General features: G+C 46.2%; 1 protein-coding gene across 2 annotated transcripts; it reads right to left on the bottom strand.

Moving 5' to 3' along the window:
- On the bottom strand, nt 1–23,385 carry LOC106569747 (transcription factor BTF3 homolog 4). Of its 2 annotated transcripts, none has more exons than XM_045694536.1 (6): nt 22,261–23,385; nt 20,723–20,785; nt 17,157–17,270; nt 14,339–14,540; nt 3,117–3,182; nt 1–1,692 (listed from the first exon to the last, which is right to left on the bottom strand). In XM_045694536.1, exons 1-6 carry the CDS (start codon nt 22,444–22,446, stop codon nt 1,646–1,648), a joined length of 678 nt encoding a protein of 225 aa, XP_045550492.1. In that variant the 5' UTR covers nt 22,447–23,385; the 3' UTR covers nt 1–1,645. The 2 variants fall into 2 exon arrangements, with proteins under 2 accessions (XP_045550492.1, XP_013996803.1); XM_014141328.2 differs by lacking the exon at nt 22,261–23,385 and adding an exon at nt 21,498–22,242.
- Between the last annotated feature and the right edge of the window lie 1,480 nt (nt 23,386–24,865).

A 24,865-nucleotide genomic window follows, 5' to 3' on the forward strand; every position in this document is an offset into this window, starting at 1 on the left:
TTAAAATGGATCACATATTTTGTTTTTAATACACAGGAAGAATAACAATTCAATAAGTCTAATGATGTCTGACTGGGTTGAAACGTGTTCGCCGTGCTATAGCAAAGGGCCATTTAAACCTTCTAGATGTTGCCGATCGTAAGGTGCGTTCGAAATGGGACTCTTATTTACTCACTGTGATACTACAAGAGGCAAAGAGTACCATTTAAGAACGCAAAGACCAAGTGCCCACGTCACTCAGGGGGATCTAGTCCCGAATGTGACAGCCTGTTAAAATATATGTTGTGTTGCTATGGCGTTGGTACACTGGGCCTCTGTCCAAAATACCAGACGATAACGGCCGTTCCTTTAACGACAGTTCCACCATAACAGAGAGGTCTGGGGTGTATTCAGTTAAAAGTGAAACATTCTGAACGTCACAGATGTCAATAGAATGGATAGAGCAGACATGATTCTCCGTTACATTTGACAAGACATATCTGTTCTATACGTTACATTTTCTTTAGCTGAACGTTCTGTAACATTACGTCTTCCTGAACAGGCCCCTGTTTGAGCCCACATGATAGAGGGTACTGAGTTGGTACTGGGTAGTTGGTACTGGGTCGTTGGTACTGGGTAGTTGGTACTGGGTCGTTGGTACTGGGTAGTTGGTACTGGGTAGTTGGTACTGGGTAGTAGGTGGGGTACTGAGTTGGTACAGAGTAGTTGGTACTGGGTAGTAGGTGGGGTACTGAGTTGGTACTGGGTAGTTGGTACTGGGTCGTTGGTACTGGGTAGTAGGTGGGGTACTGAGTTGGTACTGGGTAGTAGGTGGGGTACTGAGTTGGTACTGGGTAGTTGGTACTGGGTAGTTGGTACTGGGTAGTAGGTGGGGTACTGAGTTGGTACAGAGTAGTTGGTACTGGGTAGTAGGTGGGGTACTGAGTTGGTACTGGGTAGTTGGTACTGGGTCGTTGGTACTGGGTAGTAGGTGGGGTACTGAGTTGGTACAGAGTAGTTGGTACTGTGTAGTTGGTACTGGGTAGTAGGTGGGGTACTGAGTTGGTACTGGGTAGTAGGTGGGGTACTGAGTTGGTACTGGGTAGTAGGTGGGGTACTGAGTTGGTACTGGGTAGTTGGTACTGGGTAGTTGGTACTGGGTCATTGGTACTGGGTAGTAGGTGGGGTACTGAGTTGGTACAGAGTAGTTGGTACTGGGTAGTTGGTACTGGGTAGTAGGTGGGGTACTGAGTTGGTACTGGGTAGTAGGTGGGGTACTGAGTTGGTACTGGGTAGTTGGTACTGGGTCATTGGTACTGGGTCGTTGGTACTGGGTAGTTGGTACTGGGTCGTTGGTACTGGGTAGTTGGTACTCGGTAGTTGGTACTCGGTAGTTGGTACTGGGTCGTTGGTACTGGGTAGTTGGTACTGGGTAGTTGGTACTGGGTCGTTGGTACAGGGTAGTTGGTACTGGGTCATTGGTACTGGGTAGTTGGTACTCGGTAGTTGGTACTGGGTAGTTGGTACTCGGTAGTTGGTACTGGGTAGTAGGTGGGGTACTGGGTAGTTGGTACTGGGTAGTTGGTACTGGGTCATTGGCACTGGGTAGTTGATACTGGGTCGTTGGTACTGGGTGGAGGGTAGAAGAGGGCTGGATTTGGATTGGTTAGTCGGCTTCATTCTTTGACGCCTCATCAAAGTTTTCTACAAGATCTGTGGAGAGGAGAGATGGGAGTTAATTCCAGACGAGTCTCATATGAAGCAAACTTAAAACACAGAATATTTAATTCAATATGCTATGAGAAACTAGCCTGGCTGTGGCCAGAACCATTCTTCTGCTAAGCCAAATTTCAAAGTAAAACCCAAGCAAATCACCTGTTCTCAGATTAGCAATGAACATATTTAAAAATGACTGAAAACTGTTCCAAGATCACATGGAGATAATCCTGAACACCATGGCGTACTAGCAACATACTGCACCATATCACACCAGGGAGAGACCAACAAACTGCACCATATCACACCAGGGAGAGACCAACAAACTGCACCATATCACACCAGGGAGAGACCAACATACTGTACCATATCACACCAGGGAGAGACCAACAAACTGCACCATATCACACCAGGAGAGACCAACAAACTGCACCATATCACACCAGGGAGAGACCAACAAACTGCACCATATCACACCAGGGAGAGACCAACAAACTGCACCATATCACACCAGGGAGAGACCAACATACTGTACCATATCACACCAGGGAGAGACCAACAAACTGCACCATATCACACCAGGGAGAGACCAACATACTGCACCATATCACACCAGGGAGAGACCAACAAACTGCACCATATCACACCAGGGAGAGACCAACAAACTGCACCATATCCCACCAGGGAGAGACCAACATACTGTACCATATCACACCAGGGAGAGACCAACAAACTGCACCATATCACACCAGGGAGAGAGACCAACATACTGCACCATATCACACCAGGGAGAGACCAACATACTGCACCATATCACACCAGGGAGAGACCAACATACTGCACCATATCACACCAGGGAGAGACCAACAAACTGCACCATATCACACCAGGGAGAGACCAACATACTGCACCATATCACACCAGGGAGAGACCAACATACGGCACCATATCACACCAGGGAGAGAGACCAACAAACTGCACCATATCACACCAGGGAGAGACCAACCTACTGCACCATATCACACCAGGGAGAGACCAACATACTGCACCATATCACACCAGGGAGAGAGACCAACAAACTGCACCATATCACACCAGGGAGAGACCAACCTACTGCACCATATCACACCAGGGAGAGAGACCAACATACTGCACCATATCACACCAGGGACAGAGACCAACCTACTGCACCATATCACACCAGGGAGAGAGACCAACATACTGCACAATATCACACCAGGGAGAGAGACCAACATACTGCACCATATCACACCAGGGAGAGACCAACATACTGCACCATATCACACCAGGGAGAGAGACCAACCTACTGCACCTCCACGTGATCATTCACATCACAGTAAAAGGTCAAAGGTCGCATGATGCTGTCATTTAACAACGACGTGTGTCGTGTGAAACAATACCTGGAACGTGGTCCTCCTCCTCAATATCTTCTGGTTTGCTGATTGACATTGATTTGTTGTCAAGTACTGCAATTGGAGAAGGAATGGGTAAAAATATACATTTTATAAGGGACAGGGTGTGTGTCTGTATAGGGGACAGTGTGTGTGTATATAGGGGACAGTGTGTGATATATAGGGGACAGGGTGTGTGTGTATATATAGGGGACAGTGGGTGTGTCTATACAGGGGACAGAGTGTGTATATAGGGGACAGAGTGTGTCTGTATAGGGGACAGAGTGTGTGTCTGTATAGGGGACAGAGTGTGTGTCTGTATAGGGGACAGTGTGTGTGTCTGTATAGGGGACAGTGTGTGTGTCTGTCTGTATGGGGACAGAGTGTATGTATATAGGGGACAGAGTGTGTGTCTGTATAGGGGACAGTGTGTGTGTCTGTATAGGGGACAGTGTGTGTGTCTATACAGGGGACAGAGTGTGTGTCTGTATAGGGGACAGTGTGTGTCTGTATAGGGGACAGAGTGTGTGTCTGTATAGGGGACAGAGTGTGTGTCTGTATAGGGGACAGAGTGTGTGTCTGTATAGGGGACAGAGTGTGTGTCTGTATAGGGGCCAGAGTGTGTGTGTATAGGGGACAGAGTGTGTGTCTATACAGGGGACAGTGTGTGTCTGTATAGGGGACAGAGTGTCTGTCTGTATAGGGGACAGAGTGTGTGTCTGTATAGGGGACAGAGTGTGTGTCTATACAGGGGACAGAGTGTGTGTATATAGGGGACAGAGTGTGTGTCTGTATAGGGGACAGTGTGTGTGTCTATACAGGGGACAGAGTGTGTGTATATAGGGGACAGAGTGTGTGTCTGTACAGGGGACAGTGTGTGTCTATACAGGGGACAGAGTGTGTGTATATAGGGGACAGAGTGTGTGTCTGTATAGGGGACAGTGTGTGTGTCTATACAGGGGACAGAGTGTGTGTATATAGGGGACAGAGTGTGTGTCTGTACAGGGGACAGTGTGTGTCTATACAGGGGACAGAGTGTGTGTATATAGGGGACAGAGTGTGTGTCTGTATAGGGGACAGTGTGTGTCTGTATAGGGGACAGAGTGTGTGTCTATACAGGGGACAGTGTGTGTCTGTATAGGGGACAGTGTGTGTCTGTATAGGGGACAGAGTGTGTGTCTGTATAGGGGACAGAGTGTCTGTCTGTCTGTATAGGGGACAGTGTGTCTGTCTGTATAAGGGACAGTGTGTGTGTCTATACAGGGGACAGTGTGTGTCTATAGAGGGGACAGTGTGTGTCTGTATAGGGGACAGAGTGTGTGTCTGTATAGGGGACAGTGTGTGTGTGTCTGTATAGGGAACAGAGTGTATGTCTATATAGGGGACAGAGTGTGTGTCTGTATCGGGGACAGTGTGTGTGTCTGTATAGGGGACAGAGTGTATGTCTGTATAGGGGACAGAGTGTGTGTCTATACAGGGGACAGAGTGTGTGTATATAGGGGACAAAGTGTGTGTCTGTATAGGGGACAGTGTGTGTGTCTATACAGGGGACAGAGTGTGTGTCTGTATAGGGGACAGTGTGTGTGTCTGTATAGGGGACAGTGTGTGTGTATATAGGGGACAGTGTGTGTCTGTATAGGGGACAGAGTGTGTGTCTGTATAGGGGACAGAGTGTGTGTCTATACAGGGGACAGAGTGTGTGTCTATACAGGGGACAGAGTGTGGGTCTGTATAGGGGACAGAGTGTCTGTCTGTATAGGGGACAGAGTGTGTGTCTGTCTTTATAGGGGACAGAGTGTGTGTCTGTCTGTATAGGGGACAGTGTGTGTGTCTGTATAGGGGACAGTGTGTGTGTCTATACAGGGGACAGTGTGTGTGTCTATACAGGGGACAGAGTGTGTGTCTGTATAGGGGACAGTGTGTGTGTCTATACAGGGGACAGTGTGTGTCTGTATAGGGGACAGAGTGTATGTCTATATAGGGGCAGTGTGTGTGTCTGTATAGGGGACAGTGTGTGTGTATATAGGGGACAGTGTGTGTCTGTATAGGGGACAGAGTGTGTGTCTGTATAGGGGACAGAGTGTGTGTCTATACAGGGGACAGAGTGTGGGTCTGTATAGGGGACAGAGTGTCTGTTTGTATAGGGGACAGAGTGTGTGTCTGTCTTTATAGGGGACAGAGTGTGTGTCTGTCTGTATAGGGGACAGTGTGTGTGTCTGTATAGGGGACAGTGTGTGTGTCTATACAGGGGACAGTGTGTGTGTCTATACAGGGGACAGAGTGTGTGTCTGTATAGGGGACAGAGTGTGTGTCTATACAGGGGACAGTGTGTGTCTGTATAGGGGACAGAGTGTCTGTCTGTATAGTGGACAGAGTGTGTGTCTGTATAGGGGACAGAGTGTGTGTCTATACAGGGGACAGAGTGTGTGTATATAGGGGACAGAGTGTGTGTCTGTATAGGGGACAGTGTGTGTGTCTATACAGGGGACAGAGTGTGTGTATATAGGGGACAGAGTGTGTGTCTGTACAGGGGACAGTGTGTGTCTATACAGGGGACAGAGTGTGTGTATATAGGGGACAGAGTGTGTGTCTGTATAGGGGACAGTGTGTGTCTGTATAGGGGACAGAGTGTGTGTCTATACAGGGGACAGTGTGTGTCTGTATAGGGGACAGTGTGTGTCTGTATAGGGGACAGAGTGTGTGTCTGTATAGGGGACAGAGTGTCTGTCTGTCTGTATAGGGGACAGAGTGTCTGTCTGTCTGTATAGGGGACAGTGTGTCTGTCTGTATAGGGGACAGTGTGTGTGTCTATACAGGGGACAGTGTGTGTCTATACAGGGGACAGTGTGTGTCTGTATAGGGGACAGAGTGTGTGTCTGTATAGGGGACAGTGTGTGTGTATATAGGGGACAGTGTGTGATATATAGGGGACAGGGTGTGTGTGTATATATAGGGGACAGTGGGTGTGTCTATACAGGGGACAGAGTGTGTATATAGGGGACAGAGTGTGTCTGTATAGGGGACAGAGTGTGTGTCTGTATAGGGGACAGAGTGTGTGTCTGTATAGGGGACAGTGTGTGTGTCTGTATAGGGGACAGTGTGTGTGTCTGTCTGTATGGGGACAGAGTGTATGTATATAGGGGACAGAGTGTGTGTCTGTATAGGGGACAGTGTGTGTGTCTGTATAGGGGACAGTGTGTGTGTCTATACAGGGGACAGAGTGTGTGTCTGTATAGGGGACAGTGTGTGTCTGTATAGGGGACAGAGTGTGTGTCTGTATAGGGGACAGAGTGTGTGTCTGTATAGGGGACAGAGTGTGTGTCTGTATAGGGGACAGAGTGTGTGTCTGTATAGGGGCCAGAGTGTGTGTGTATAGGGGACAGAGTGTGTGTCTATACAGGGGACAGTGTGTGTCTGTATAGGGGACAGAGTGTCTGTCTGTATAGGGGACAGAGTGTGTGTCTGTATAGGGGACAGAGTGTGTGTCTATACAGGGGACAGAGTGTGTGTATATAGGGGACAGAGTGTGTGTCTGTATAGGGGACAGTGTGTGTGTCTATACAGGGGACAGAGTGTGTGTATATAGGGGACAGAGTGTGTGTCTGTACAGGGGACAGTGTGTGTCTATACAGGGGACAGAGTGTGTGTATATAGGGGACAGAGTGTGTGTCTGTATAGGGGACAGTGTGTGTGTCTATACAGGGGACAGAGTGTGTGTATATAGGGGACAGAGTGTGTGTCTGTACAGGGGACAGTGTGTGTCTATACAGGGGACAGAGTGTGTGTATATAGGGGACAGAGTGTGTGTCTGTATAGGGGACAGTGTGTGTCTGTATAGGGGACAGAGTGTGTGTCTATACAGGGGACAGTGTGTGTCTGTATAGGGGACAGTGTGTGTCTGTATAGGGGACAGAGTGTGTGTCTGTATAGGGGACAGAGTGTCTGTCTGTCTGTATAGGGGACAGAGTGTCTGTCTGTCTGTATAGGGGACAGTGTGTCTGTCTGTATAAGGGACAGTGTGTGTGTCTATACAGGGGACAGTGTGTGTCTATAGAGGGGACAGTGTGTGTCTGTATAGGGGACAGAGTGTGTGTCTGTATAGGGGACAGTGTGTGTGTGTCTGTATAGGGAACAGAGTGTATGTCTATATAGGGGACAGAGTGTGTGTCTGTATCGGGGACAGTGTGTGTGTCTGTATAGGGGACAGAGTGTATGTCTGTATAGGGGACAGAGTGTGTGTCTATACAGGGGACAGAGTGTGTGTATATAGGGGACAAAGTGTGTGTCTGTATAGGGGACAGTGTGTGTGTCTATACAGGGGACAGAGTGTGTGTCTGTATAGGGGACAGTGTGTGTGTCTGTATAGGGGACAGTGTGTGTGTATATAGGGGACAGTGTGTGTCTGTATAGGGGACAGAGTGTGTGTCTGTATAGGGGACAGAGTGTGTGTCTATACAGGGGACAGAGTGTGTGTCTATACAGGGGACAGAGTGTGGGTCTGTATAGGGGACAGAGTGTCTGTCTGTATAGGGGACAGAGTGTGTGTCTGTCTTTATAGGGGACAGAGTGTGTGTCTGTCTGTATAGGGGACAGTGTGTGTGTCTGTATAGGGGACAGTGTGTGTGTCTATACAGGGGACAGTGTGTGTGTCTATACAGGGGACAGAGTGTGTGTCTGTATAGGGGACAGTGTGTGTGTCTATACAGGGGACAGTGTGTGTCTGTATAGGGGACAGAGTGTATGTCTATATAGGGGCAGTGTGTGTGTCTGTATAGGGGACAGTGTGTGTGTATATAGGGGACAGTGTGTGTCTGTATAGGGGACAGAGTGTGTGTCTGTATAGGGGACAAAGTGTGTGTCTATACAGGGGACAGAGTGTGGGTCTGTATAGGGGACAGAGTGTCTGTTTGTATAGGGGACAGAGTGTGTGTCTGTCTTTATAGGGGACAGAGTGTGTGTCTGTCTGTATAGGGGACAGTGTGTGTGTCTGTATAGGGGACAGTGTGTGTGTCTATACAGGGGACAGTGTGTGTGTCTATACAGGGGACAGAGTGTGTGTCTGTATAGGGGACAGAGTGTGTGTCTATACAGGGGACAGTGTGTGTCTGTATAGGGGACAGAGTGTCTGTCTGTATAGTGGACAGAGTGTGTGTCTGTATAGGGGACAGAGTGTGTGTCTATACAGGGGACAGAGTGTGTGTATATAGGGGACAGAGTGTGTGTCTGTATAGGGGACAGTGTGTGTGTCTATACAGGGGACAGAGTGTGTGTATATAGGGGACAGAGTGTGTGTCTGTACAGGGGACAGTGTGTGTCTATACAGGGGACAGAGTGTGTGTATATAGGGGACAGAGTGTGTGTCTGTATAGGGGACAGTGTGTGTCTGTATAGGGGACAGAGTGTGTGTCTATACAGGGGACAGTGTGTGTCTGTATAGGGGACAGTGTGTGTCTGTATAGGGGACAGAGTGTGTGTCTGTATAGGGGACAGAGTGTCTGTCTGTCTGTATAGGGGACAGAGTGTCTGTCTGTCTGTATAGGGGACAGTGTGTCTGTCTGTATAGGGGACAGTGTGTGTGTCTATACAGGGGACAGTGTGTGTCTATACAGGGGACAGTGTGTGTCTGTATAGGGGACAGAGTGTGTGTCTGTATAGGGGACAGTGTGTGTGTGTCTGTATAGGGGACAGAGTGTATGTCTATATAGGGGACAGAGTGTGTGTCTGTATAGGGGACAGTGTGTGTGTCTGTATAGGGGACAGAGTGTATGTCTGTATAGGGGACAGTGTGTGTGTCTATACAGGGGACAGAGTGTGTGTATATAGGGGACAAAGTGTGTGTCTGTATAGGGGACAGTGTGTGTGTCTATACAGGGGACAGAGTGTGTGTCTGTATAGGGGACAGTGTGTGTGTATATAGGGGACAGTGTGTGTCTGTATAGGGGACAGAGTGTGTGTCTGTATAGGGGACAGAGTGTATGTCTATATAGGGGACAGTGTGTGTGTCTGTATAGGGGACAGTGTGTGTGTATATCGGGGACAGTGTGTGTCTGTATAGGGGACAGAGTGTGTGTCTGTATAGGGGACAGAGTGTGTGTCTGTATAGGGGACAGAGTGTGTGTCTATACAGGGGACAGAGTGTGGGTCTGTATAGGGGACAGAGTGTCTGTCTGTATAGGGGACAGAGTGTGTGTCTGTCTTTATAGGGGACAGAGTGTGTGTCTGTCTGTATAGGGGACAGTGTGTGTGTCTGTATAGGGGACAGTGTGTGTGTCTATACAGGGGACAGTGTGTGTGTCTATACAGGGGACAGAGTGTGTGTCTGTATAGGGGACAGTGTGTGTGTCTGTATAGGGGACAGTGTGTCTGTCTGTATAGGGGACAGTGTGTGTGTCTGTATAGGGGACAGTGTGTGTGTGTCTGTATAGGGGACAGTGTGTGTCTGTATAGGGGACAGTGTGTGTCTGTATAGGGGACAGAGTGTGTGTCTGTATAGGGGACAGAGTGTGTCTGTCTGTATAGGGGACAGTGTGTGTCTGTATAGGGGACAGTGTGTGTCTGTATAGGGGACAGAGTGTGTGTGTATAAAGGGGACAGTGTGTGTGTCTGTATAGGGGACAGATTGTGTGTATATAGGGGACAGAGTGTGTGTCTATACAGGGGACAAAGTGTCTGTATAGGGGACAGAGTGTGTGTATATAGGGGACAGAGTGTGTGTCTGTATAGGGGACAGAGTGTCTGTCTGTATAGGGGACAGTGTGTGTCTGTATAGGGGACAGAGTGTGTGTGTGTATATAGGGGACAGAGTGTGTGTCTGTATAGGGGACAGTGTGTGTCTGTATAGGGGACAGTGTGTGTCTGTATAGGGGACAGAGTGTGTGTCTGTATAGGGGACAGTGTGTGTGTCTGTATAGGGGACAGTGTGTGTGTCTGTCTGTATGGGGACAGAGTGTATGTATATAGGGGACAGAGTGTGTGTCTGTATAGGGGACAGTGTGTGTGTCTGTATAGGGGACAGTGTGTGTGTCTATACAGGGGACAGAGTGTGTGTCTGTATAGGGGACAGTGTGTGTCTGTATAGGGGACAGAGTGTGTGTCTGTATAGGGGACAGAGTGTGTGTCTGTATAGGGGACAGAGTGTGTGTCTGTATAGGGGACAGAGTGTGTGTCTGTATAGGGGCCAGAGTGTGTGTGTATAGGGGACAGAGTGTGTGTCTATACAGGGGACAGTGTGTGTCTGTATAGGGGACAGAGTGTCTGTCTGTATAGGGGACAGAGTGTGTGTCTGTATAGGGGACAGAGTGTGTGTCTATACAGGGGACAGAGTGTGTGTATATAGGGGACAGAGTGTGTGTCTGTATAGGGGACAGTGTGTGTGTCTATACAGGGGACAGAGTGTGTGTATATAGGGGACAGAGTGTGTGTCTGTACAGGGGACAGTGTGTGTCTATACAGGGGACAGAGTGTGTGTATATAGGGGACAGAGTGTGTGTCTGTATAGGGGACAGTGTGTGTGTCTATACAGGGGACAGAGTGTGTGTATATAGGGGACAGAGTGTGTGTCTGTACAGGGGACAGTGTGTGTCTATACAGGGGACAGAGTGTGTGTATATAGGGGACAGAGTGTGTGTCTGTATAGGGGACAGTGTGTGTCTGTATAGGGGACAGAGTGTGTGTCTATACAGGGGACAGTGTGTGTCTGTATAGGGGACAGTGTGTGTCTGTATAGGGGACAGAGTGTGTGTCTGTATAGGGGACAGAGTGTCTGTCTGTCTGTATAGGGGACAGAGTGTCTGTCTGTCTGTATAGGGGACAGTGTGTCTGTCTGTATAAGGGACAGTGTGTGTGTCTATACAGGGGACAGTGTGTGTCTATAGAGGGGACAGTGTGTGTCTGTATAGGGGACAGAGTGTGTGTCTGTATAGGGGACAGTGTGTGTGTGTCTGTATAGGGAACAGAGTGTATGTCTATATAGGGGACAGAGTGTGTGTCTGTATCGGGGACAGTGTGTGTGTCTGTATAGGGGACAGAGTGTATGTCTGTATAGGGGACAGAGTGTGTGTCTATACAGGGGACAGAGTGTGTGTATATAGGGGACAAAGTGTGTGTCTGTATAGGGGACAGTGTGTGTGTCTATACAGGGGACAGAGTGTGTGTCTGTATAGGGGACAGTGTGTGTGTATATAGGGGACAGTGTGTGTCTGTATAGGGGACAGAGTGTGTGTCTGTATAGGGGACAGAGTGTATGTCTATATAGGGGACAGTGTGTGTGTCTGTATAGGGGACAGTGTGTGTGTATATAGGGGACAGTGTGTGTCTGTATAGGGGACAGAGTGTGTGTCTGTATAGGGGACAGAGTGTGTGTCTATACAGGGGACAGAGTGTGTGTCTATACAGGGGACAGAGTGTGGGTCTGTATAGGGGACAGAGTGTCTGTCTGTATAGGGGACAGAGTGTGTGTCTGTCTTTATAGGGGACAGAGTGTGTGTCTGTCTGTATAGGGGACAGTGTGTGTGTCTGTATAGGGGACAGTGTGTGTGTCTATACAGGGGACAGTGTGTGTGTCTATACAGGGGACAGAGTGTGTGTCTGTATAGGGGACAGTGTGTGTGTCTATACAGGGGACAGTGTGTGTCTGTATAGGGGACAGAGTGTGTGTCTGTATAGGGGACAGAGTGTATGTCTATATAGGGGCAGTGTGTGTGTCTGTATAGGGGACAGTGTGTGTGTATATAGGGGACAGTGTGTGTCTGTATAGGGGACAGAGTGTGTGTCTGTATAGGGGACAGAGTGTGTGTCTATACAGGGGACAGAGTGTGGGTCTGTATAGGGGACAGAGTGTCTGTCTGTATAGGGGACAGAGTGTGTGTCTGTCTTTATAGGGGACAGAGTGTGTGTCTGTCTGTATAGGGGACAGTGTGTGTGTCTGTATAGGGGACAGTGTGTGTGTCTATACAGGGGACAGTGTGTGTGTCTATACAGGGGACAGAGTGTGTGTCTGTATAGGGGACAGAGTGTGTGTCTATACAGGGGACAGTGTGTGTCTGTATAGGGGACAGAGTGTCTGTCTGTATAGGGGACAGAGTGTGTGTCTGTATAGGGGACAGAGTGTGTGTCTATACAGGGGACAGAGTGTGTGTATATAGGGGACAGAGTGTGTGTCTGTATAGGGGACAGTGTGTGTGTCTATACAGGGGACAGAGTGTGTGTATATAGGGGACAGAGTGTGTGTCTGTACAGGGGACAGTGTGTGTCTATACAGGGGACAGAGTGTGTGTATATAGGGGACAGAGTGTGTGTCTGTATAGGGGACAGTGTGTGTCTGTATAGGGGACAGAGTGTGTGTCTATACAGGGGACAGTGTGTGTCTGTATAGGGGACAGTGTGTGTCTGTATAGGGGACAGAGTGTGTGTCTGTATAGGGGACAGAGTGTCTGTCTGTCTGTATAGGGGACAGAGTGTCTGTCTGTCTGTATAGGGGACAGTGTGTCTGTCTGTATAGGGGACAGTGTGTGTGTCTATACAGGGGACAGTGTGTGTCTATACAGGGGACAGTGTGTGTCTGTATAGGGGACAGTGTGTGTGTGTCTGTATAGGGGACAGAGTGTATGTCTATATAGGGGACAGAGTGTGTGTCTGTATAGGGGACAGTGTGTGTGTCTGTATAGGGGACAGAGTGTATGTCTGTATAGGGGACAGAGTGTGTGTCTATACAGGGGACAGAGTGTGTGTATATAGGGGACAAAGTGTGTGTCTGTATAGGGGACAGTGTGTGTGTCTATACAGGGGACAGAGTGTGTGTCTGTATAGGGGACAGTGTGTGTGTATATAGGGGACAGTGTGTGTCTGTATAGGGGACAGAGTGTGTGTCTGTATAGGGGACAGAGTGTATGTCTATATAGGGGACAGTGTGTGTGTCTGTATAGGGGACAGTGTGTGTGTATATAGGGGACAGTGTGTGTCTGTATAGGGGACAGAGTGTGTGTCTGTATAGGGGACAGAGTGTGTGTCTGTATAGGGGACAGAGTGTGTGTCTATACAGGGGACAGAGTGTGGGTCTGTATAGGGGACAGAGTGTCTGTCTGTATAGGGGACAGAGTGTGTGTCTGTCTTTATAGGGGACAGAGTGTGTGTCTGTCTGTATAGGGGACAGTGTGTGTGTCTGTATAGGGGACAGTGTGTGTGTCTATACAGGGGACAGTGTGTGTGTCTATACAGGGGACAGAGTGTGTGTCTGTATAGGGGACAGTGTGTGTGTCTGTATAGGGGACAGTGTGTCTGTCTGTATAGGGGACAGTGTGTGTGTCTGTATAGGGGACAGTGTGTGTGTGTCTGTATAGGGGACAGTGTGTGTCTGTATAGGGGACAGTGTGTGTCTGTATAGGGGACAGAGTGTGTGTCTGTATAGGGGACAGAGTGTGTCTGTCTGTATAGGGGACAGTGTGTGTCTGTATAGGGGACAGTGTGTGTCTGTATAGGGGACAGAGTGTGTGTGTATAAAGGGGACAGTGTGTGTGTCTGTATAGGGGACAGATTGTGTGTATATAGGGGACAGAGTGTGTGTCTATACAGGGGACAAAGTGTCTGTATAGGGGACAGAGTGTGTGTATATAGGGGACAGAGTGTGTGTCTGTATAGGGGACAGAGTGTCTGTCTGTATAGGGGACAGTGTGTGTCTGTATAGGGGACAGAGTGTGTGTGTGTATATAGGGGACAGAGTGTGTGTCTGTATAGGGGACAGTGTGTGTCTGTATAGGGGACAGTGTGTGTCTGTATAGGGGACAGAGTGTGTGTCTGTATAGGGGACAGAGTGTGTCTGTCTGTATAGGGGACAGAGTGTGTGTCTGTATAGGGGACAGAGTGTGTGTGTATAAAGGGGACAGTGTGTGTGTCTGTATAGGGGACAGAGTGTGTGTATATAGGGGACAGAGTGTGTGTCTATACAGGGGACAAAGTGTCTGTATAGGGGACAGAGTGTGTGTATATAGGGGACAGATTGTGTGTCTGTATAGGGGACAGAGTGTCTGTCTGTATAGGGGACAGAGTGTGTGTGTGTGTGTGTATATAGGGGACAGAGTGTGTGTCTATACAGGGGACAGAGTGTAAATGTGACCACGTCAGAAATTGTCCTTCTCATCTGCCTGTGCCTGTGTGTGTGTGTGTGCGTGCGTACGTGTGTGTTTGCGTGTGTGTGTGTACACTTGTATCTATCGGTGTCTCCATGTCCCACCCACCTTGGCGTGGGAACCGCTCTGCCAGTTTGCGGAGGCTGGTGAGGCTGTCTGCCCCCAGCTGGCTGAGGATGCCTGGGAGCATCTCTGTCAGCTGTTTGTTCTCTGCATGGCCTGTGATGGCAAACGTGTTGGCAGACAGAGAGGCCTGCACCTTGGGGTTGTTGAAGTGGATCACCGTGCCATCGTCCTTTATCATGTTCACCTGGGGGGGTAATTTAGACGAGGGTTGGACACCAGTTATCAATAGCAGGGGTCTCCTCTAGTTCTGGAATTGGATATCACTGGTACATACATACATACATACATACATACATACATACATACATACATACATACATACATACATACATACATACATACATACATACATACGGGAAGTATTCAGACTTGTTGACTTTTCCCACATTTTGTTACGTTACAGCCTTATTCTAAGATGGATTCAATTGTTTTTCTACACACAATACGCCATACTGACAAAGCAAAAACAGGTTTTTAGAAGAAAAAAAACTAAACTATAACATTTACATAAGTATTCAGACCCATTACTCAGTACTTTGTTGAAGCACCTTTGGCAGCAATTACAGCCTTGAGTCTTCTTGGGTATGACGCTACAAGCTTGGCACACCTGTATTCAGGGAGTTTCTCCCATTCTTCTCTGCAGATCCTCTCAAGCTCTGTCAGGTTGAATGGGGAGCGTCGCTGCACAGCTATTTTCAGGTCTCTCCAGAGATGTTCGATCGGGTTCAAGTCCGGGCTCTGGCTGGACCACTCAAGGACATTCAGAGACTTGTCCCGGAGCCACTCCTACATTGTCTTGGCTGTGTGCTTAGGGTTGTTGTCCTGTTGGAAGGTGAACCTTCGCCCCAGTCTGAGGTCCTGAGAGCTCTGGAGCAGGTTTTCATCAAGGATCTCTTTGTACTTTGCTCCGTTTATATTTTCCTCGATCCTGACTAGTCTCCCAGTCCCTGCCGCTGAAAAACATCTCCACAGCATGATGCTGCCACCACCATGCTTCACCGTAGGGATGGTGCAGGTTTCCTCCAGACTCGACGCTTGGCATTCAGGCCAAAGAGTTCAATCTTGATTTCACCAGACCAGATAATCTTGTTTCTCATGGTCTGAGAGTCTTTAGGGGCCTTTTGGCAAATTCCAAGCGGGCTGTCATGTGCCTTTTACTGAGGAGTGGCTTCTGTCTAGCCACTTTATCATAAAGGTCTGATTGGTGAAGTGCTGCAGAGATGGTTTTCCTTCTGGAAGGTCCTCCCATTTCCACAGAGGAACTCTGTTCTAGGTCACCTCCCAGACCAAGGACCTTCTCCCCCGATTGCTCAGTTTGGCCGGGTTGCCAGCTCTAGGGAGAGTCTTCGTGGTTCCAAACTTCTTCCATTTAAGAATGATGGAGGCCAATGTGTTCTTGGACACCTTTAATGCTGCAGATATTTTGTGGTACCCTTCCCCAGATCTGTGCCTTGACACAATCCTGTCTCGGAGCTCTACGGACAATTCCTTCGACCTCATGGCTTGGTTTTTACTCTGACATGCCCTGTCAACTGTGGGAACTTATATATACAGGTGTGTGCTTTTCCAAATCATGTCCAATCAATTAAATTTACCACAGGTGGACTCCAATCAAGTTGTAGAAACATCTCAAGGATGATCAATGGAAACAGGATGCACCTGAGCTCAATTTTGAGTGTCATAGTAAATGGTCTGAATACATAATAAGGTATCTGTATTTAAATTTGAATACATTTGCAAAAATGTCTAGAAACCTGTTTTCACTTTGTCATTATGTGGTATTGGGTGTAGATTAAGGATTTGAATAAGACTAACGTAACAAAAAGTGGAAAAAGTGGAAGGGGTCTGAATACTTTACGAATGCTCTGTACATATTCAGTGCCCTCCATAGTTACTTGGACAGGGAAGCATTTTCTCCTTTTGGCGCTATACTCCAAAAGTTTTTATTTCAAATCAAACAATGACTATGGAGGTTAAAGTGCAGACGGTCAGGTTTAATTCGAGGGTATTTTCATTCATATTGGGTGAACTGTTTAGAAATTACAATATTTTTCTGTACATAAGTTCCCCATTTTAGGGGACCAAAAGCATTGGGACAAATTCACTTATGTGTATTAAAGTAGTGAAAAGTTTAGTATTTGTGTGTCTAACTTTCTCAACTCATCATTATTCAAGATTATACATAATCATGGTAGCATCCACATTAATGTAGAAGTGTTTAGAAACACTTCATTTTTTTACAATATAAGTGACTACAAACTGATACATTATTTACCATTAATTTCTATTTCTCATAAAATAATCTGAAATACAACCAAAACAAACAGCAAATGTGTAGAGTCACAAGCTTATTGTAATCATTGTGTGCTAGGAATATGGGACCAAATACTAAACTTACTACTTTAATATAAGTCCCAATACTTTTGGTCCCCTAAACTGGAGGGACTAGGTACAAAAAGTGCTGTAATTATCTAAACGGTTCACCCGATATGGATGAAAATACCCTCAAATTAAATCTGACAGTCTGCACTTTAACCTCATAGTCATTGTTTTTGAATTAAAATCCAAAACGTTGGAGTATAGAGTCAAAAGAAGAAAAAAAAAATCCAGAATTGTCCCAGAAGGCACAGTAAATTAGTTTGTCAAAAAATGTTGAATTAATGAATAAGAGGAGAAAAACATTAGGAGAGAACTCCCAGCTGTGTTTTCACACGGGTAAGTGGACTGGCAATATAGAAACACTGATAACATAATAACACTTGGAGAAAAGGTGTGATGATGAAGTCATTGCTTGGCATACCTCCTCAATACCAGAGATGTTGTTCACTGCCAGTTTCTTCAAAGAACTCTGGAGTTTTTTGTCGTCAGCTGTTGCCGTTCTGTGAACCACCTTCTTTTTTCTACGAGCTGTTCCCTGAGGACAACAACAAGTTAGCAAGTTATTTGCACAATTAAAGTGAAATGCCTTTTCTTGCAAGCTCCAAAACCCAACAACGCAGTAATCAATATCAATGTAGCACTAAATATAACATAAGTTAGAACAAAAACACGAGAAATAAGAAGAACGTGACAAAGTAAGTAAGCTGTATACAGGGTCAGTACCAGTACCATATGAACAATGTACAGGGATACTGGAGTGATGGAGGTAGATATGTATAGGGGGAAGGGGACAGGGATACTGGAGTGATGGAGGTAGATATGTATAGGGGGAAGGGGACAGGGATACTGGAGTGATGGAGGTAGATATGTATAGGGGGAAGGGGACAGGGATACTGGAGTGATGGAGGTAGATATGTATAGGGGGAAGGGGACAGGGATACTGGAGTGATGGAGGTAGATATGTATAGGGGGAAGGGGACAGGGATACTGGAGTGATGGAGGTAGATATGTATAGGGGGGAAGGGGACAGGGATACTGGAGTGATGGAGGTAGATATGTATAGGGGGAAGGGGACAGGGATACTGGAGTGATGGAGGTAGATACGTATAGGGGTAAGGGGACAGGGATACTGGAGTGATGGAGGTAGATATGTATAGGGGTAAGGTTACTAGGCAACAGGATATAAGACAAACAGAGTAGCAGCAGCGTATATGACGATTGTATGCAAGCGTGTGTGTGTGTGTAGAGTCTGTATAAATGTGTGACCATGTTATGTGTGTGTTAGAGTGTCAGTGTGTGTGAGTGTGTATAGAGACAGTGAGTGTGTATAGAGACAGTGAAAAAAAAAAAAATGGGTCAACTCAGTCCATTTAGCCATTCTGTTAGCTATTTATCAGTCTTACAGCTTGGGGATAGAAGCTGTTCAGGAGCCTGTTGGTGTCCGTGCAGAAGCAAAGCGGACAGTCTATGGCTTGGGTGGCGGGAATCCCAACAATTTTCCCGGGCCTTCCTTTCACACCACCTGATAGAAGTCCTGGATGGCAGGGAGCTCAGCCCCAGTGATCTACTGGGCTGTCCGTACTAGAGGTCGACCGATTAAATCGGAATGGCCGATTAATTAGGGCCGATTTCAAGTTTTCATAACAAATCGGAAATCGGTATTTTTGGACGCCATTATTTTTTTGACCTTTATTTAACTAGGCAAGTCAGATTAAGAACACATTCTTATTTTCAATGACGGCCTAGGAACAGTGGGTTAACTGCCTTGTTCAGGGGCAGAACGACAGATTTTTACCTTGTCAGCTCGGGGATTCAATCTTGCAACCTTACGGTTAACTAGTCCAACGCTCTAATCACCTGCTTTACATTGCACTCCACGAGGAGCCTGCCTGTTACGCAAATGCAGTAAGAAGCCAAGGTAAGTTGCTAGCTAGCATTAAACTTATCTTATAAAAAACAATCAATCTTCACATAATCACTAGTTAACTACACATGGTTGATGATAATACTAGTTTATCTAGCCTGTCCTGCTTTGCATATAATCGCTTAGGTACACGTTGCTCAAACCATAAACATATGCCTTTCTTAAAATCAATACACAAGTATATATTTTTAAACCTGCATATTTAGTTAATATTGCCTGCTAACATGAATTTCTTTAACTAGGGAAAATGTGTCACCTCTGCAACAGAGTCAGGGTATATGCAGCAGTTTGGGCCGCCTGGCTCGTTGCGAACTGTGAAGTCTATTTCTTCCTAACAAAGACAGCCGACTTCGCCAAACGGGGGATGATATAACAAAAGCGCATTTGCGAAAAAAGCACAATCGTTGCACGACTGTACCTAACCATAAACATCAATGCCTTTCTTAAAATCAATACACAGATGTATATATTTTTAAACCTGCATATTTAGCTAAAAGAAATCCAGGTTAGCATTCAATATTAACCAGGTGAAATTGTGTCAGGGTATATGCAACAGTTTGGGCCGCCTGGTTCATTGCGAACTAATTAGCCAGAATTTTACGTAATTATGACATAACATTGAAGGTTGTGCAATGTAACAGGAATATTTAGACTTAGGGATGCCACCCGTTAGATAAAATGAGTCCTACAGCGTGGTAGTCATTGTGGCATGAAGCTTTTAAGAGTTCACGGCGGACAAGAACAACGAGTGAAGACAACACATTATTCCAGTGGGAGCGGGTACAAACAAGAGAAACAATGCAGAGCAGCCATGAATGGAGAATGGATACAACCATTGAAAACCTTTGGATACAACACACACAGTGAACACAGACAGAATCTTCTGCCCATTGGTTAGACTCAGAGCCCTGGGAAATGTATACAAGTCTTCACTCAAAACATTTCTCAACTCATTTTGAACCATCTCTGGTCAGTATAATGGAGTTAGAAGCCTAACTTACAACCGTCATAAACTTATAAGCAATTTTGAAGAACCCCTTGATCCACGCTGTATCACAACGGGCCGTGATTTGGAGTCTCATAGGAAGGCGCACAATTGGCCCAGCGTCGTCCAGGTTTGGCCGATGTAGGTCGTCATTGTAAATAAGAATTTGTTCTTAATCTGACATGCCTAGTTAAATAAAGGTTCCAATTTAAATAATAACCGGTTAGTGATATCCTGAGTGTCAACAGCGCCATCTATCTGTGGAGGGGAGACAGCACAGGAGGATGCCCCTACTAAACAGTAGGAGACAAAACAATGGGCCCCGTAGTCCAGCCACACAGGCCCCAGGCTGAATGGGCCAAAACATCTGTCCATAATAGGAATGCTGAACTCAGGGAAACAGGACTGGCAGCTGCTTTATCACGTCTAACTCCCTTCAACCAGGCATTTAGGCAGCAGTTGGTTTGGTAACCATCAACCCAACCCATTACATTGACCTATATACTAGGCAGTGTTAAAGGAAGGCCCAAAAAATTGTCAAAGACTCCAGTCACCCAAGTCAGACTGTTCTCTCTGCTACTGAACGGCAAGCTGTACCGGAGTGCCAAGTCTAGGACCATAAGGCTCCTTAACAGCTTAACAAGCCATAAGACTGCAGAGCAACTAATCAAATGGACACCCGAACTATTTACATTGACCCCCCCCCCCTTTGTTTTTACACTTCTGCTACGCTCTGTTTATTATCTATGCATAGTCACTTTACAAATTACCTCGACTAACCTGTACCCCCGCACATTAACTCGGTACTGGTACCCCCTGTATATAGCTTTGTTATTGTTATGTAATTATCTTGTTACTTTAAAAAAATTTACTTCAGTTTATTTAGTAAATATTTTCTTAACTCTATTTCTTGAACTGCATTTTTGGTTAAGGGCTTGTAAGTAAGCATTTCACAGTAAGGTCTACACCGGCACATGTGACATAGAATTTGATTTGATTACCAGATATGAAAAAGTGAAATAGTGTACTGTGTCATAATGAAATATAAATTGAAAATGTAGAGGTAGTAGTTAGTTACCTTTCCACCTATCCGAACCTGGGCCTGAAGTATGGCGAGTTTCTCTTGGTTCATGGCCTTTATCTGATAAAGGAAGGGACAGACAATATTTCCATATATGAATTTAAAACAATGGCAACGAAAACGTATGTCTACTCACTACTGAATGAAATTAATCTGTTTCAGTCACTGAATCTATTATCTTACTACAGGTTTATCCTTAAACCACTGTGGAAATGTTGAATTGACCTAGTTACAAATTAAGGAAGCTGTTGAATAAACTTACAGTTGAACTGGTTATATATATATATATATATATATATATATATATATATATATATATATATATCGAGCTATTTAGTTAACTAAAGTTAGCTAGATAACATTGTTAGTAACTAGCAAGCTAACTAGTAATTACCTTTAACTAGATAAACCCTTAGTTAAAACATTGACACTTAGCTAGCCATAAAATACATAGCTACTTATCTAACTGTCATTTAGCAAGTTATTAACCAATTTAATGTTTTATTAGATGCATTTCTAAAAGTAACAAACGGTTCAGAGATTATTGGCGAGGTGACTAGCTAACTGTTTAGGTTAAAAAAGAAGAAGGTTAACGTTACTACATAAACCATAGCTAAGCTAACTAGCTAGGTAACCTAGCCAACGAGACAAATGTAAACAAAACAAAATGTGATGCTCAAAGCAAACCGACAGAAACGTGTATTACTTTAATAAGGTTGTTATCTTTCTTTTTGTCTGACAGTCCATAGTGCCAGTTGAATCATGTATTTACCCGTGTAAAGACAGCCTCGGTAGCTTGTTGTATTGATCGGTGACACCGTACAGCAGCTCTATCCAGACCGGTTCACAGCACAACCGAACTGGGACTCAGCAGGAAACACGCGGTTAGTGAATGGCGACGGTGGTGAATTGGAAAATAATGGTATTTTCTCACCGCCAGGTGACAATATTTCCTTGGTGTGTAGATTTTCAACAAAAGGGTAATTGTTGTTCAGGTTGAATACCTGAAGAATATTCTTGTGGTTAGTGCCCGGAGTCTGACCCGCTGGGTAAATGGAGAAAAAGATGAATGTCTTTCAGTCTTGTTGTTTTTTGTTGTTGATAAAGAGCAAATACCTACGCATGTGAAGCTTGGTTATGTAAGATACGCTGGAAGAGTTTTTGTCCACAAAACCATTGCAGTGTAAGAATTGTAAAGGATTTGGCCATGTTTCAAGTGTCTGCAGACTCACAGAGTATATTAAAGAACGGTGTGTAGAAGGACAACCTGTGTTACAATTGTAATGGGGATCATGATCCTGAGTTCCTGGAGTGTGCCCTGTAAGGGCGAAGGATATGGAGGTGGCAAAAGTTAGAGTAGTCAATCGAATCTCCTATGCGGAAGCGAATTAAAATAATTTAGTGAAGTTATGGTAGTGGATACACCACAGCCTGTAGTAAATGTTTACTGCCAGTCAAAAGATACCCTGTGTGTATCTTTTGACTGAGGGGCCCGCTGTGTTGAGGATCAGCGTGGCGGATGTGTTGTTACCTACCCATACCACTTCGAGGCGGCCTGTCAGGAAGTCCAGGATCCAGTTGCAGAGGGAGGCTGGGGTATACTTTGACACTAGACTGACCTGGGCAGAACACATCGAGAGAGTGGTGGGAAAGTGTAAGAAGGTGCTAAACGTGATGCGTTGTCTGACGGAGAAGGAGTGGGAGGGCTGGGCGTTCCTCATTCAGGACCATGTATGTTACATTGATCTGATCTGTAATAAACTATGGCAGTATAGCGTATGGTTGGGCAGCCCTGACCTCATCTGTAATAGACTATGGCAGTATAGCGTATGGTTCGGCAGCCCAGACCTCATCTGTAATAGACTATGGCAGTATAGCGTATGGTTCGGCAGCCCAGACCTCATCTGTAATAGACTATGGCAGTATAGCGTATGGTTCGGCAGCACAGACCTTATCTGTAATAAACTATGGCAGTATAGCGTATGGTTCGGCAGCCCAGACCTCATCTGTAATAGACTATGGCAGTATAGCGTATGGTTTGGCAGCCCAGACGTCATCTGTAATAAACTATGGCAGTATAGCGTATGGTTTGGCAGCCCTAACCTCATCTGTAATAGACTATGGCAGTAGAGCGTATGGTTCAGCAGCCCTGACCTCATCTGTAATAGACTATGGCAGTATAGCGTATGGTTGGGCAGCCCTGACCTCATCTGTAATAGACTATGGCAGTATAGCGTATGGTTCGGCAGCCCTGACCTCATTGGAAAGGCTAGATGTCATACAGGGACAAGGACTCAGAATATGTAGCGGGGCGTTAGGAGACAGCAGCTGCCATTGAATTATTTGGTCAACTTACAAGGACATGGGGTGTCTCATCCTGAGAAAGGGATTTTACAGGCATGCTGGGAACATGAGCGAAGACAGAAGACGAGCTTTGGGTAGGTGGGGTAATACCCAAGCGAAGGAGATGGGACCATATGGAAGAGAGTTTAGTCCAATGGTAGCTGTTCCTGTAAACCCACCATGGCTACTCCCATCTCCAGTAGTTGATCTAGAAGTGTTGGAGAGACTACAGAAAGATAGGGAGGGTGTTGATCCATCTGATTGGAGAGACTAGGGAAAGATAGGGAGGGTGTTGATCCATCTGATTGGACTACAGAAAGATAGGGAGGGTATTGATCCATCTGATTGGACTACAGAAAGATAGGGAGGGTGTTGATCCATCTGATTGGAGAGACTAGGGAAAGATAGGGAGGGTGTTGATCCATCTGATTGGAGAGACTACAGAAAGATAGGGAGGGTGTTGATCCATCTGATTGGAGAGACTAGGGAAAGATAGGGAGGGTGTTGATCCATCTGATTGGACTACAGAAAGATAGGGAGGGTGTTGATCCATCTGATTGGAGAGACTACAGAAAGATAGGGAGGGTGTTGATCCATCTGATTGGAGAGACTAGGGAAAGATAGGGAGGGTGTTGATCCATCTGATTGGAGAGACTACAGAAAGATAGGGAGGGTATTGATCCATCTGATTGGACTACAGAAAGACAGGGAGGGTGTTGATCCATCTGATTGGACTACAGAAAGATAGGGAGGGTGTTGATCCATCTGATTGGACTACAGAAAGATAGGGAGGGTGTTGATCCATCTGATTGGACTACAGAAAGATAGGGAGGGTGTTGATCCATCTGATTGGACTACAGAAAGATAGGGAGGGTGTTGATCCATCTGATTGGAGAGACTAGGGAAAGATAGGAAGGGTGTTGATCCATCTGATTGGTTTAAGAGATGTCTGGATACTGTGTAACAGGATGTTGTGGCCATTTACACAGATGGTTCAAAAGATCCAAGGACAGGACGTACTGGGTCAGCATTTGTAGAGCAGGAATGTGGGGTGAAAGTCAGGAAACGTATTACAGGTCATCTGGCTGTATATACGGCAGAGCTGATGGCCATACTGTTGGCCTTGCAGTGGGTGGAGGAAGTCAGGAAACGTATTACAGATAATCTGGCTGTATAAACGGCAGAGCTGATGGCCATACTGTTGGCCTTGCAGTGGGTGGAGGAAGTCAGGAAACGTATTACAGATAATCTGTCTGTATAAACGGCAGAGCTGATGGCCATACTGTTGGCCTTGCAGTGGGTGGAGGAAGTCAGGAAACATATTACAGATCATCTGGCTGTATATACGGCAGAGCTGATGGCCATACTGTTGGCCTTGCAGTGGGTGGAGGAAGTCAAGACTGACAGATTAGTAGTTATTTGCTCTGATTCATGAGCAGTGTTGCTGAGTCTCCAGTACTTTAGGTCATGTAGCAGACAAGACCTGCTTCATGAGGTACTACAAACCCCTCGCAAGATGAGACAGATGGGTATACATATAAGATTGATTTGGTCCCAGCCCATGTGGGGGTGGAGGGGATCGAGGCAGTTGATGTACTGGCTAAACAAGCACTAAGTAGTGGGGGATGTTGATGTTGTAGTTTCAATGAGCAAGGCAGAGGCAAAAAGCCTGATATCGACAGTGATGGTGTAGAGATGGCAGGAGCAGGTTGAAAGCCTGATATGGACAGTGGTGGTGTTGAGATGGCAGGAGCAGTGGAATAGAGATACTAAAGGCGGGCATTTACTTCAAGTACA

This window comes from Salmo salar, chromosome ssa14 (assembly GCF_905237065.1).
Source record: "Salmo salar chromosome ssa14, Ssal_v3.1, whole genome shotgun sequence".
Classification (NCBI taxonomy): Eukaryota; Metazoa; Chordata; class Actinopteri; order Salmoniformes; family Salmonidae; genus Salmo; species Salmo salar.